The sequence below is a fragment of the Sitodiplosis mosellana genome, unplaced genomic scaffold, assembly GCF_009176505.1.
Source record: "Sitodiplosis mosellana isolate CC-2019 unplaced genomic scaffold, AAFC_SMos_1.0 Smas_scaffold_2, whole genome shotgun sequence".
NCBI lineage: Eukaryota > Metazoa > Arthropoda > Insecta > Diptera > Cecidomyiidae > Sitodiplosis > Sitodiplosis mosellana.
Genome location: NW_022595245.1, coordinates 5,748,564 through 5,763,517, shown reverse-complemented (window position 1 = coordinate 5,763,517; position 14,954 = coordinate 5,748,564). Strand labels below are relative to the sequence as shown.

The 14,954-nt window shown below is 34.5% G+C and overlaps 1 protein-coding gene across 3 annotated transcripts in view; it reads right to left on the bottom strand.

Moving 5' to 3' along the window:
* Positions 1-14,862, bottom strand: part of LOC129565136 (uncharacterized) — a 22,569-nt gene extending 7,707 nt beyond the window's left edge. Inside the window, exons 1-2 of one of the 3 annotated variants that reach the window (XM_055439643.1) lie at positions 14,162-14,862; positions 13,968-14,046 (exon numbers count right to left, since the gene is read on the bottom strand). Coding sequence is in view for 1 of the 3 variants with exons in the window: in XM_055439641.1 (XP_055295616.1) it covers positions 365-395 (31 nt within the window). In the remaining 2 variants the exon portion in view is untranslated. Of the gene's footprint in view, positions 1-364; positions 544-13,967 lie in introns of those variants that run through there. The other 2 variants (XM_055439642.1, XM_055439641.1) reach the window with 2 other exon arrangements.
* Between the last annotated feature and the right edge of the window lie 92 nt (positions 14,863-14,954).

The following is a 14,954-nucleotide window of genomic DNA, read 5'->3' as shown; positions in this document are numbered from 1 at the left end:
CAAAGACTATTTGTTTTGACATTTGAATAATGGTTATTTGAACACCTTGTGGTGATTGCCTCACATTGTGAAATGGGTTTTTTATCTTGATTCAAATGCAGAAGCATTTCGAAAATATAATAAAATGGGAAAAAATCGATAAATGGTATGTACGATTCGAATATTTCCCATATGTACGGTTCGAATCATTAAAAAAATCAGCTAAATTCTATGAAATTCTAATTTTTCGACCCTATATGGGCGGTAGTGATCGCCATTTTGTAGCGCCGCCATTTGCTTTTCAATGAAATTTCTCTATTTCATATTCGTTTAACATTGGGAAAAATAATAATAAATCAATCGGAAATAATATCAATTTATTTACCTTGTAAAACCTTTTGCTTGGTGATTTTCATTTTATTTGATTTCGAAATAAAAATGAATAAAACCAAACGAAACCAGTCGAAAAGGGAAAGAAACTGATTTTAAACCACGATAGAGTGTAGCAGCACAGGGTTTACGTGTAGTAACTCACAGAGAGGCGAGCGTATACTGAAACGGTTTACTGTGGAATGTTCGGCTCGTTTATATACAATGGGAGAACATAGAGACGCGCTCGAGCGTTCGTCTTTCGCTTTCGCACTTCGTTCAATGCGGAGAAATTGAGGCACATAGCGTTCGTTGTCGTTCGTTGTCGGTTTGCCCCACTCTATCCATATTTGAATATAGAAGCATGCCGCATCGTTTATTTTTAAATGAGCGCACGGTAACGCTTCGATATTTGGCAGTCTCAGCATTGACCGCACAGGAAAAATAGAATTTTTTTTGAATGAAAATAATACAAAGTTCCGTATATTTTTCTTTACTCTCTTGAAAATAATACCAATATTGAAACCAAAGTAATATGCATATAACGAAGTTGATTTAAAGCGGAAAAAAATGCCCAAAACTTTCATGCTTTATATTTTACAAATTGTTCACAGAAAATATGAACAACTTTTGCATTCACCTAGAATAAAGTTCGGGAAACTTCACACCAAAGTATAAGTTTGTGTCACAGAAAAAATACGATATAATTTCGTTAGCAGAAGCGAGAATAATCGTAGCCGTTCTTTGACTGTAAGCAGTAAGCACAACATTAATCTTTTTGATTGTCTGCTTTTTCCTTCGTCACAGTCTTCGCTTCGCTGTTCTTGAGGACTCTGTTCTCGATGTACACATTATTATGAATGATAACTGGATAATTTTTTAGATCGCGTTCATTGCTGCGCATTTTTTTTTCTCTCTCCTTTCTCTTGTGTAATGGATTTGTAAGAAATGTTTGACATTTTACGAAGCTTAGATTAAAGAGTTAAGGATTATTTTGATTTTCTTATGTGGCATCGCTCAATATGAATTTGTGCAACTTTCAGCATTGCTCAAATGGACAATGATGAATGATCTAAGTGAGATTGCTATTGCATTTCCTTGCGAAATGAGTACATGGAAAATGTGCAACGGAAAGTTTGTTGAAGACAAAATGCACTGAACCAAACATTCTAATTTCCTTTCAAATGATTGAGGAGAACTCGTCGAGTTTCGGAACATGTCTCTCTCTCTTACGCAATTGAATTTTCATATGAACACGTCATTTTTGCCCCAGAATTTTTTCACTGGCGCCATCTAACTATTGAAAATGTTTTATTTAGAGAAAAGTCTGTATAAATGAAATATTGATACATTGTCATGGCCACATTATTATAGAGGTACGTACGGTGCTCTTTTGTGACTACGAAATTGGTTGACGTTTCAATTCTATGGACGCTGCCATATTGAAAATTTACGTGCGATATGGTGAACGCACTCAATAAATCCACCTATTTTAATAAGGAATCTTATATAGATTATATAGATGGTGGCGTTGCCACATCGTCATTTACACCGATCCAAATATCGTCAAATATAATACAGTACGCCCCCGCAAATTAGAAACCCGGGAATTAGAAAACCTCAGAAATTAAAAATGAATTTCAGGTTTGAAAATTTGTATGGAAAATTTCTAATTTCCGGGGTTTCCGAATCATTTCATTCAAGACAAAGGGAAATTTACTTCATTTTTAATGAAAAAACGTAATGAAAGTCTTTTCCATTTCGTTGAATAACTATACGAAGGTCCTGCATCTAAGCGTCTGACAGCTCACTTCTAGCGCTACGAGACAAGTGTCAAAAGTTGTGACACAGATCGTTCAATGTATTATTGAATCTTTTTTATATTTGTTAATAAAGTAGACAAAAAAAATAAAAATGTCACGAATGTGCAAAATTGATTTTTGTGAGAGCGTAGCACGCGATAAACATTATTTTTATAAATAAAAAATGTTTCTTTCATTACGGAACATTGTTGATGCGTTCAATTTGTCGCGTTCATGAGTGCGTCTAACGACGTAAAGAATTGAAATGAACTTCACTGAATGCGCTCATCGCAAATTCGTGTTTTACTTTGTTTTGTTAGTGTGGTGCAGGGGTTGTGTAACTATATTAGCAGATCAGCTTGAGATTTTCGACGTTTACCATGAAGTTAAAAATTAAGTCAAGAAGTAATCTGTTCCATATTGTCTGCGTCAATCATCAATCATTAACAAATCGAAACCGATTTGTTCCATCAGAGAATTTGCATATACAAAATTGTATATAGAATGCTAACGTTTTGATATAATAAGAACAGCCGGTCATCATTTATTTCGGTTTGTTCCGAGGAGTAGTTTATCCAGTAAAATAAACTAACAGACTTACTATATATTTATAATCACTAAAATAACTATTTACATACAATACTTGATTGAACAGTGTTCAATATATCGTTTTCAATTAAGCAAATCATTTCCCCTATCAGTTTTTCATTTGATACACCGTTTTTGGATGAAATTGAAAAAACCTCAGAAATTGGAAAACTCCGCAAATTGGAAATGGTCTCGGGACATTTCATTTCTAATTTGCGGGGGCGTACTGTAACATTGTTTATATAGGCTTTTAGCGCAGTACATGGAGGTATTTTAACCAAAGTGATGACAGGCTTTGACGAAAATTGCAATACAAAATGATACAATAGTCCGTGGCGCTGCTAGCACTCAATAGCTGTTTTGTACTAAGCTGTCGTCAGCTTGATTTCAACAATTGTTTTTATTTCAAAAGCCAGTTTTTTTTTCATATTTGATTCTATTCAGTAATACATTCAGCTAACATAATATCTGTTCGTAGGCGTTATCTCCTATTTAGCTGCAACTATTTCGATTTTGTGACTCACATACAAGAAAAATCTTTAGATTTGTGAAATATTTTCATGCAAAACATTCACTGGTAATGCTTAATAGGCAAAAAGTTTATTGAAAAATTCCCCATATTTGTCGAGATTTGACGTTTTTCCCATGCGATGTTCATTGGATTGAGTTTGCTGTCTTATTCGTATTCGGTAGAACATTCTAGCTGCATTTGATGTTTTAAGTCAGAGCTACTATTTTTTCTCTGTTTGATTTTTAGACACACAAAAATCGCATTGCCACTGGTGCAGCGTTCCAGTTTTTCGAAGATACGAAACATTTTCTGCTCGGTCTATGTGTATTTATTTCAGTCGAAATTCAGACGGATTTCAGACGGGATGCGTTCTATATAGTGTCGTGTATTTGAGTGTTGCATTGTATTGAATTACGCCATGTTGAACACTTCTGTTTTGTTCGATAATATCATTTATTCTTATTCACACAAATAGACGGCAATCGATAAAGTCGGGTTGCGTACGACTTGCGTCATAGCTTCGTGCGCTTTCGCCTTAAATTTTGTCGCACATTGTTTAAGTCGTACACACAGATTTTGCTACAACGGCTACTGCGTATATATTCAGCAATATGAATTCACGTCGTATTCGTACACTGCTCTACAACGGTTTTCGTTAGGGCACACGAAGTTGTGACGCAAGTTGTATATAACCGTTTATCGTTTACCGTCGGACAATACGGGCACGCACACTGAGAAAGGCACATTTGCCTCTTCTGAATTTGAAAACATTAGCATGTGTATGTGTCGCACCGGAAGTATGAGTCAGTGCTTGTATTAATCGACTGTGTAAATAAGAAAGAAGGAAGAAGCGACATAAAAATCGGACGAAACAGAAAAGGTGGAGATGGCATTATTAAGTGAGACGCAACAACTCGCATTAGCATTCACAATCTCATTTCGATTAAAAAACAAAGACAGCCACGTCCACTGAAGCACACAAATATATAATGTGTCTTGCACTGTATTGAAAGAAAAAAACTATCGGATTGACAAATGAACGCACCCGAAAAAAAACCATAATTGAAGAAGTTAGGAACGCAATCTTAGGGCAACGTTCCCAATCAGCACTTCGACATTTCTTGTAGACATTTGAATTTCATTTGTCATTAGACCACGAAAAATCGTTCTAGTGATTGGGCCGTCAATTTGATTTTTCTGCATTTCTCCGAATATAGACGTTGAATTGTATTACATTTCGGTGTATCAGTCTTCTTATGCTTCGCGTAATTTTATCGATTGATACATTTGATGAGGGGCTAGTGAGACCATGCTACACTATAGACTTTACGATGTATAGAATAAAGAAAAAAGAGAAAGATGTTCTTAAACGATCACCTATTTATGCACTAACCAAGCATGTTGCAGCTTAACTTCAGTGAATAATGTGTGCCGTAGTAGTCGTAGTAGCCAAACTAGCGATTCAATTTGAAAAATTAGTTAGTTCCGCCGATGTAACCTCAATGATACACAATCGAAGAGGAGTACACCTACTTCACAGTGGTGTTGCCAAATCATTTATCTCGACTAACACCTCTTAGTTTCGCTGTGAAGCTGTCAGTGAACGAAAAGTGTTAGAAAATGTGTTTTCCCACATCAAAGTAATGTGTTTCAGCACAAAAAATCCGTCATATTTGCATCGTTCTCGAATAATTCCCCAGACGAAAGCCTCTTTCACGGTATTTTATGTGTAAAATAGGTCGATTTCACATATATATTAAAATTTTCATTCCGTTTTGCTGCAGCAAAGTTTTGCCATGGCAAAATGGCGAATGTTTTTTTCTCTCGCTTTTTATCTCTTTGAAATATTGCAAATGGAAACATTTTCGATATTAATAAATGAAATGTGTTTATGTTACGATTTCCACCGCCGATATTTGTTATTACGAATTCATGATTTCCGATTAACAACTACTGTGGCAAAATGCAGTTCGAATGATAACAAAACCGTTCGAAAAGTGGATAGCCAGAGCATACATTTACACGTGTTTTGCTATGAAATATTAATAAAATTCAGTTTGAAGAGCTACTTCACGACACATATATCAATAAATGTGTTATTGTTATGCTCAACAGAAATGTAGAGAATAATTTTAAATAAGGGTCGTACTACTGTCACTACACAATAATATCTGGTTTTTTTTTTGTCAGTTCAAAAGCAGAAAAATTAAATGAGAGAGAACAAGTATAAAATGTTGATAAAATTAGTCGAGGTTCGGATGATTGTAACTCGATCGAAGGAGCATTTGCGAATAATTTCGTTGAAACAAGGACAACGAATTTGAATGACAACTTTTGCAACGTCGTCCGACTGAGTGATAATTCTTTGTGAATTTTGATATTGTAAGTTCGTGTACACCTTTCAATTTGAGTGCACGATGCCTTTCCTGCTCTCTCTCTCAAAGCTGTCTTTTTTCGAAGGGAAATTCAGTTTATTAGTTCTTTGAAACAGGGTAGACACTTTTGATTGAAAATTCAACAGCATGCCGCAGGCTAGTTTTTATACACTCTTGATTGGTTTCACAGACGATGTTTTTTCAACAAACATTGTCTTTCCATAAGGTTCTATTACATTTACTGTTGGGGAGATTTGTGCAAATAAATAGGTTATCATAATTACGTGATTGGAATCAAATTGACGGGAGTGGCGCTGACATCGATTTCAGATGGCAGCAAACTACGTTTGAAGACAATCGGTATTTTGATTGTGTTTATTTAAATTTTTGTTCATAACTTTGTTGATTTTTTCTTCAACAAAAAGTCCAAGAATACGTACATGTCATTAAGTCTTTCGACTGGCTTGAAACGAAAGACAAAATCTTTTCGGAACGTGATGTTGTTATATTTTGTAAATAATGGATAAATGGCTCAAAAAGTTGCATAGACATATAACGGATGAATGCTCGTTATTATGGAGAACTCACCAAACTGACCTTATGGATACTTGCTTGCACTAATGACCGTTAGCACACTGACAACAGGGTATAGTGCAAGAGAGACGATAGAAGTACTAATAGTTTCATTACAATCTCAGTCCTTTTGACTGTTCGCTAAACAAAGCAACAAATGATATTTTGTCGCCTGCGAAACAGGCTATTACATGAAAAATGAGCAAACAGTGCACTGGCATGATATATGATACAATTACAGTACTTCCATGTTGTAGCATAGTTCAAGCATAACTGTTTTAACTCGGTAGGGAGCATTCTCAGAATTTTGAATGTAAACACTAGAAAGTATTGTTACGTCTTTAACTACTAGCGCCCCCAAATATCAATCTATTCCGAGTCTATCATGAGTCGTGGAACTTTCCATCGAAAATTCGAGAGATTTTACTAAGCGAACGCATCGGTCTTCAGTGTACACAGAATTGAGTGACTACGCGCGCTACTCTCAACATGAACAGATACGTTAGCATTCGTTTGTTTTGGACACAACACAGCCGCGTTGTTGTTATTTGCTTGCAAATTTTGTCGAATGCATCATAAATATCGAATGAAAATATCCAATGAAAATGTTCATGCGCACACCAAAATATGGAATATACAAACTAGTAGCCAATGTCACCTATACGCGAGTTGATTTACATCAAGCAATGAATGAACGAAAAATGTCACTACTTTCTAGTCACATTAGTCACTGAACGTCCGTCAGATGTCACTTTTTTGACGGTTTATTTACATCATACACTAATTTTAAAATGACAGATTTAGGTGTGCAGATGGAATTATTTTCTAGTGATCTCATGGGTGTTGAATGTCATTCAACGCCACTAAGCTGTAGACATCTCTCTACGGCTATACGGTAAACAACAGAACCAACACTGAACATGAAAATGACATGTTCAATTGTGTTTGTTTCGTTAGTTTCAACTGTGCCGCTACGAGAGGTCACTTTTGTCGTTTCTTTTTGTTATTTTACATATAAAATCAATGGTATTAGACGAGGATGAGTGATCTCTGCACGTCAACCTACGATATTTAATATTATTATTTATGTCGCCGTCTAATATTCGTCACACTGCAAATTTCTCACAGAAATCATTTTAAAACTTATACAAACAATGAGACACTACTCGATCGGATAACTTAGCCACTAGCCCGGGCAGAGACTTTATGAAAATTGGTTTGACAAACTAAGTCAATATAGACTAAGATAATATTTATGTGAGAGCAAAAACTATTCCCTTGTACATCTCTCATTGTTTGTATAAAATTAATTGAATGCAAAAGCGATCCCATGTGGAAATAAAATGACTAACAGTCACTCAGTTGTATGTAGTGGCAAAGACTGGTTCAGTTGATTGAATTCAAAAATTTTACTACGAACAATCACGTTTAGCTAATCTTTCAGTCAGACAACCAATTTTGGATATTTTTTGACTAGAAAACAACTATTAGGCTACTATAATTGAAGTTGAATACGGTCGTATATTTTGTTCGACATAATCATTTTTAGTCAGTCATTATAATGACTGGCTATAGCCAGCTAAAAGTCCGAATTTATTCGACTGGCTGCCCATCTAAAAAGTTTTCACACGGAATAGCATTTCTCCATCACGCTTTTGCCGCGCAAAAATCATGACAATTTTACTCTAAAAACACATTTATCTCGTTTTTCCACGCTGTGATTGGATAGAATAGTAGACGTTGAAATCTGGAAGTCTGTTCTAAAGTTGCCATTCGCCTTTTCTTTAATAAATCAGTTATATTTTGAATCCCTCAAAGTAAACTCGCACTTTCTCTCAACTAGTTCTTGAAAACATGTTTTATTCGTATCGTTTCTGCAATCAGAAAAGCATAGAAGGAAGTTTCTTGAAAAAGCATTTATGATTGCGAATTTTGCAGCACAAAGTTTTTCAAGACAGTAATCAGCTTACGTAAATCAAATTTTGGACAGAATATTTTCTGTTTCGAACTTTATTTTTGTCTGTTTCCACCACAACAAAATTCAACTTTACTTCTCCCATATGATCCAATGATAAAAAATAAATTTTCATTTCAAATTCAGCAAAGTAATAGAGTCTATGTGAATTATATTTATTTACTGTATGTAAGAACCGAATTCAAGTTTGCCCAACGCAGATTTAACATTATTACGTTGGTAGAAATGAATCGATAAGTTCATTCGGAACCAATCTTCCATACTAAGAAATATTGCTTGGGTCGTAAACTGTAGGCGAAGTAAGAAGATAATGCGAATGCGCAGACAAAATCAGCAGAAAAATAAAAATAAAATAAAAACAAAAACACCATCAGTACCTCAGCATGACTACATACTTTAGAATTGCTAGAAACAAAGATAAAAGTAGCAATAGCCATAAAATCATATACATGGAGTAAACCATAGAAAATTTATGGTCCATACGTACATTTGTGTTTGCAAATGAAGAAGAAAAAAACAAAATTTATTTATTTGCATAATGTATTTGAAAACTTCCCTTAAGAAGTAGCCCAGCCTTATGATTTTTGGAACATTATCCAATTCGCCATTTAACTCGGTACAATAGTCCGCTAAGTTATATACAATTAGGGGAATATTAAAGAGAGAGTTGAATGGTTTCTAATATGCGCGTTCAACTAACGGCATTCGATTAGAACAGTAGTGCGCGCGTGATGTTGTGTGACACTATTGTGCTTCAAAACGATTTACTCCAATTAAATTGATTAAGAATGCGCTGCACTGTGACCGTATAGTTTACCACACAAACCATTTCGACTTTCGAATAGAATAGGAACCAGCAATAGTGCTATAAATAATTCAGAAATACGCATTCGTATCGTACGTTGACTTTCCACGATATGCATGAATATGACGGTAGCAAAACTGAAAGAATACCCAAATATGTTTCTGAGAATGTCTCGACAAAAGCACATTTTCAGCTCCGAACAACAACAGAATGTGATGGCGCTTCGTAGCTTTTGTTTGAAGTTTTCACAATATACCATAGGACTACCTTGTTCCCGGCGAAGACCATTATGAGAAACCAAACATTTGACACACTGACGACAAGAACAATGGCAATACGAAAAATACATAATCTTGTTCATTTTATGAACGAAATTTCGGTGCATATTGTCACTATGACTATGCTCGTCATAAAATAAAATACAATTTGTTTTATTTGGGCTTGGAAATTTTCCTTCATTTCGTTTCAATGTTCAGTTTCGCGTATTTGCAGAAGAGAAAGGAATGAAACGGTAAACCCAATTGCATTCGGTTTCCAACGACTACGCTGAGATATAATGCCGCTGAAGTGTTTTTTTTCCAGACATTTCCGAAAATGCTTCGTAAGAACAGTGGGCGTATTATTCAACTCATCTCATTTATTTGGACTTTTTTCGCCTTGGTTTATTTTTTGATAATTTGTTTGCTTTGGTTACAGAGCGATTTTTCTACATAATTTCAATACAATAGCCAATGCATGTTACAGATGTACCACGGAAACAACAATAGAGAAAAAAAATCAATTTCGCTAAATATGAAAATTACCATAGCATTGAAAGACGCAAATTTTCGATTATTAAATAAAATTGTGGAAAATAACCACGTCTGCGATTAAAAGTCATTATTTTACAAGTGCGTTGTAAATACGTTAAGCAATTGGCTCGAGTGTCGTAAGGTTGAAATGGAAAGATGCGCACGTACAGTATTTTTTTCTTCTTATTTTCGTTACTTCTTTGAATAGCAACAATGGCGCATAATAACAAGTGCTCATTTTTCTCCTTATTAATTCCATTTGCATTTTTTCAGATTCAAACAAATGTGCGCGATCAATGCAAAAACCAATTTATACCACTGACACGTGCATCGACGCATGTCACTTAATATACTACGGACAAATCTTGTTTCGACTTGAACAAAGTATAATCCGAATAAAATAGTACGAAACAGAAGAATGCTAGTAGATTTGGCACACCCTATTTTGATTCAATACAGTGGAAGAATTAGTATATGTTACTGTTTTTGAGGGGTCACATACAGTATGGTTGTATAACATCGATTTTCTAACATTCGAACGACATCTGCCACTATTTGAACAGAGCTAGTGACAATATAGTGATGGAAGCGCAATCTATACGCACACGCAAACTGTACAAACACAGACAATATTAATCAGTGTTGCTGCTCGTTTGAGTGTGCACTGTATCGAATGTTGTGCATCCTGTTCATGAGCTATGTTCTCGTGCGTCTACTGTATGCGCCACGTAGTGAGATAACGAAATCTGATAGTATTGTTGGAAGGACGCTGAAAGCAGCCCTATGCTTTTTTTTCATCCATTGCCTTTCACTTGTAACACAGCGAGGGTTCTGATTATATCATTATGAGCATACACCATGAATGAAATGTGAACAAAAACAGAGGATGGTGTAATCGTTATATTGGATCCTCATTTCTTATGATCTATGATTTACGCTTTTTGAATAAATAAAATTTCATTCCGACGCCTTTCTTGCTGCAGAGTGCCGGTTTTATGTGGAATTTTCGGAACGGCAAAGAAATTTTTTCAGCTTCATATCTATGCGAGCGATTAAAAGTTGTCTGCAAAAAGTTACAAACGCTCTAATTTACGGTCATTGGACCCTAGCGCAAAGTCGTTGTATATTTTTTTACAGTTTTTTTGAACCTTTTCATTGAAACGAAAATTCAAGTAATTCTCCACATTTTAATCCTATTTTCGTCATTATTGGTATTAAAAGTGTTGAAATATTGGAAAACCATCACGTCGATCCGCCATTATGAATCAGGTAGAACAAACATTTGGTTGATTTTGCCAAAATCAATAAGTATTTCCATATAAAGGACTGAGTATACTGTCTACGTTGAGTGTCATTGCTTTAAACAGCAACACGCATTACACATTACGCACTCTACTGGTAGTTCGCTCAAACTCTACATGGTTCATACATATAATCTATATTTCGACAACCTATAATCAAATACTATAACTAGAATAATCGAAGACATGTCAAAATACCGAAAAATATTTTACGAAATCAAAAAAATTCGGAACACTTTTCTCGGAAGGTCACAAATTCGGACGGCGAAATTCGCTGCATGGAATAGTTTGAATTTGTTCTTTCCATATTCACGTTTATACACAGAGCGAAATGAAATCGTCGGAATCATAAACATGCAGTTGTAAATGAGCGAATTTCAACCAGGGTTGGACAGTTCGCAAAATTTTCTGCACCTAATTATATGGAGAAAATTGTGCGAATTGCCCGACCCTGGTTGGAATTTGCTCATTTACAACTTCATGTTGGTGCTTCTGACAGTTTCAATTCTCTCAGTGTAAGAAATTCACTTTAAATTTGAAAAAAATGCGATACTTTTCGCGGCCTGGAGAAGGTTGATTAAAAACAGTATTTGTTGATTTTCGTAATTTATTCTTGAACGTTTGAAAAACAAAAAAAATGACTAGGTTCTCTGTTACCTATGTGTATCTCTAGCCGACAAGCATGAATTATTTAATTTGCGTACATTCCCTGGTCGCTTAGCATTGAAATTGAGTGAAGCGAGGTGAACATGCTAGCAAGCTTTATTTATAAAAAAAATATAGAACTAAATGAAAAAAATTCGATAAAAATTTTAGTTTCATCATTTCTAATTTTTTAGTGACCAAAGCGATTGAATTGATTAGTTCGTGAACTAAACACGCTTTTTGGTAAATGGACTAGATTGAAAATGTCAAAAAGTTAACTTCGGAATATTTCAATCCAGTATATGTTTCGAACGAATGATTCCTATTGACTTTATTGTGGTCTGAGTTTGATTAAACTCCAATCAATGTACAATAACGCCCCCTGTTCGAGCATAGAACGAAACTCAAAGGTATCCATATTGAACGGGCACTGTTGCAGCGTTCATTTATATGAACGAAAACATTCGCGTTCTATATGTGTACGATGGCAGTTTCAAGCTGTGTTCGTGTGGAAGGCGTGTTTGTAATCATGTTAAAACTTTCTAAAGTAAATAGCAGTATTTGTATATACTTTATAATTAAAAACTTTCTGGGGATACTGACATTTGGTCAAAGAGAGTCATATTTCAAAAATATTTTGAATGTACAAAGTTTTTGCTCAGAAACGGCCAATTCAACATTGCTTTCTTTCACTATCAAAAATCTCAAAATCGTTTTCCGTCACATACTGAGCAGTTGTTGCAGTCATGTTTTCGGATCATGTTTTTTACATTTCCGTCGTTCAAATCTGAATTTTAAATCAACAATTTTATTTGACCTCATCAACGCACAGTCTATTTTTGTCTTATCATTGAGGAAATTCTACATGAAAAATAAGTCAAAACAGAATGATCGAAATTTTTTGAAGAGCTCATAATCTATGATAGAGTACTACTAGATCATTCTTTTGTATTTCTTCAATGTTTACATTAAATATTGCCATCGAACTCAAATAGAATTTGCTTGAAAAAGTGGCAAAACTTATTTGGTTATTGAGAAAGTTACAAGTAACTTGAAACTTTGATGGGATTAGTTTTGGGTTGTCTACACTAGCGCCACTTATATGTTTCTCCTCGCAATGAGCTCGTCTACGGGCTGGATGATATTATGTAGAACTGAACAAGAACTGACGAACGAAACATAATTCAATTTAAAAGTTTTCCATATTTTGTTTGTATAAGCATATCTTTTCCTTTCATCGAAACGCGTCGTAATCAGACATTCACAAATCAACCCAATCTAGTACATTAAAAAAAGTGCGTGTCAGACGCCCCAAAGAGGTTTTTGGTTTGTAAACTATGGGAGCTGAAACAAGACCAGTTTCTTGTGTGGTGTATGTGTGTGTACGAGCAGAGAGTTGATGCCAGAAAACATAAAAGAGAATACACAAAATGCCACTCAATGAAATGAATTCCATCTTCGAATGCAATGTAAAATATTTGCGTTGATAAATCTGCCCGTTGTATGACGGGAAGTAAGTAATCAGATAGAAAAAAGTCGCATAGTTTCCCAAAAAAAATGCATTTGATATAGGTTCGTATATACGTTGACAATATCTTTACCGAAATTTTTGTGACGAGAGGTAGAAAACGAAAAGATAAATAGGAGTAGTATATACGGATACACCTCAAAATAAGAGAGCACAAAGCATGCGACGTGGCCTCACATAGCATAGCATACCAAGCAATGTTGTTATACGAGTTTCCATTCAACAGCATAACGAATATCAAATGAATTCGTGTGCTCACGAAATGGCGACCGATAATCCATTTTGTTGTGCGTTTTTTAGATCGCAATGACGTTGGAACAAAAGTTATGTATTCTGCTCAGAAAATTGAATTTTCAGATTGGAAAGGTCATTCAACTCGTAAAAATGTGCATGAAGTTTTTGTTCACAGTTTGCGAATCTAGACAAAATTCAACGTATTTATGAAACAAATTAAACACTGTTTAATGACATCAAAAATGGTAAAAGAATGTAATTAAATTTAGATCAAATTCAGAATAAAAATTGGCCCAGAAAAGCCATTCGAAGACACTAAATAATTTGTTTTTTGTAATTTTCAAAGACGTACATCAACACTTTGTATCAAATTTTGCAAAAACAACTCTCTAAAAAAATGCGTAAATCACCCCAAAAATTTAATTATTGAAAATTTGATCACTTTATCTATTTCTTCAAAAACAAAGGGAATTTTTTGAAAATTTACTCACATTTTTTATAAAATAAAAAATAAAAAATCCCTCCAAAAAAGTGTTGTCAGCTCAATTATCTCATGTCTGCTTCTGTCGACTGGTTATTTTATGTTTCGAAGATTTGCACGGTAGAAAGTTGAATGGCCACACTCATTAGCAATTTAAGATTGAAATAAGTGGCAACTCAGTTAAAAATCAGGAACTATTTTTACCTTCACTGTTACAACTCTTGCAATAAAACGAATCATCACTTTTTTGTTGGCGAGTCCAAATGAAATTATATTCACACAGGATAGAGGACAAAAAAATTGATGGCAAAATTTTCCTTTGATTTTGTATATTTAAATTTTTTTGTGTTTATTTTACAATAGAAAAAAAATTAATAAAATAAATGAAAACCACTACAAAAATATATGCACCAATAATTTATTTTTCTTCACACTCGATTCATTGAAGATGTGTACAGTAAAAATTTCACTGTTCGGGTTTGTCTCGTGCAAATTCAGAATATGTATGTTGTTTGTGTACACAAAAAAAAAATCACTCAAATTTAATGTATGAACTTTGTGTTTCTATCTTATAAGGGCTTTTTTAGTGCACAAACCAAATTCAATTGTACACACAGTGTGTATCCCAAAACTCACTGAATGCGAAATAAATATGGCGTCGTTTCCAATGTTGATACAAATACACAGAGATTTTGACAAATCATTTACAAAATCAACACATTCTTTTCGGCTGGGCAAGTGAAGCCAGATAGAAAAATATTACTTTTTTTTGCAAATAATTGACAAATGGATGACTCCTTTTGGAGTTGCTACACGTACACGATATACAAGTGGCAAATTATTAGCCTGAATGTTATAAGCAATGATAGAAGAAAAAAAGTTCATCACACACAATCGTTTTGTACCATTCAAGGCATATAGCCTATATAAGTCTTGACTTTTCGTTAAATTTATGTGTTGGTTGGATACTAACACATATCCACGCAAACACACAAAT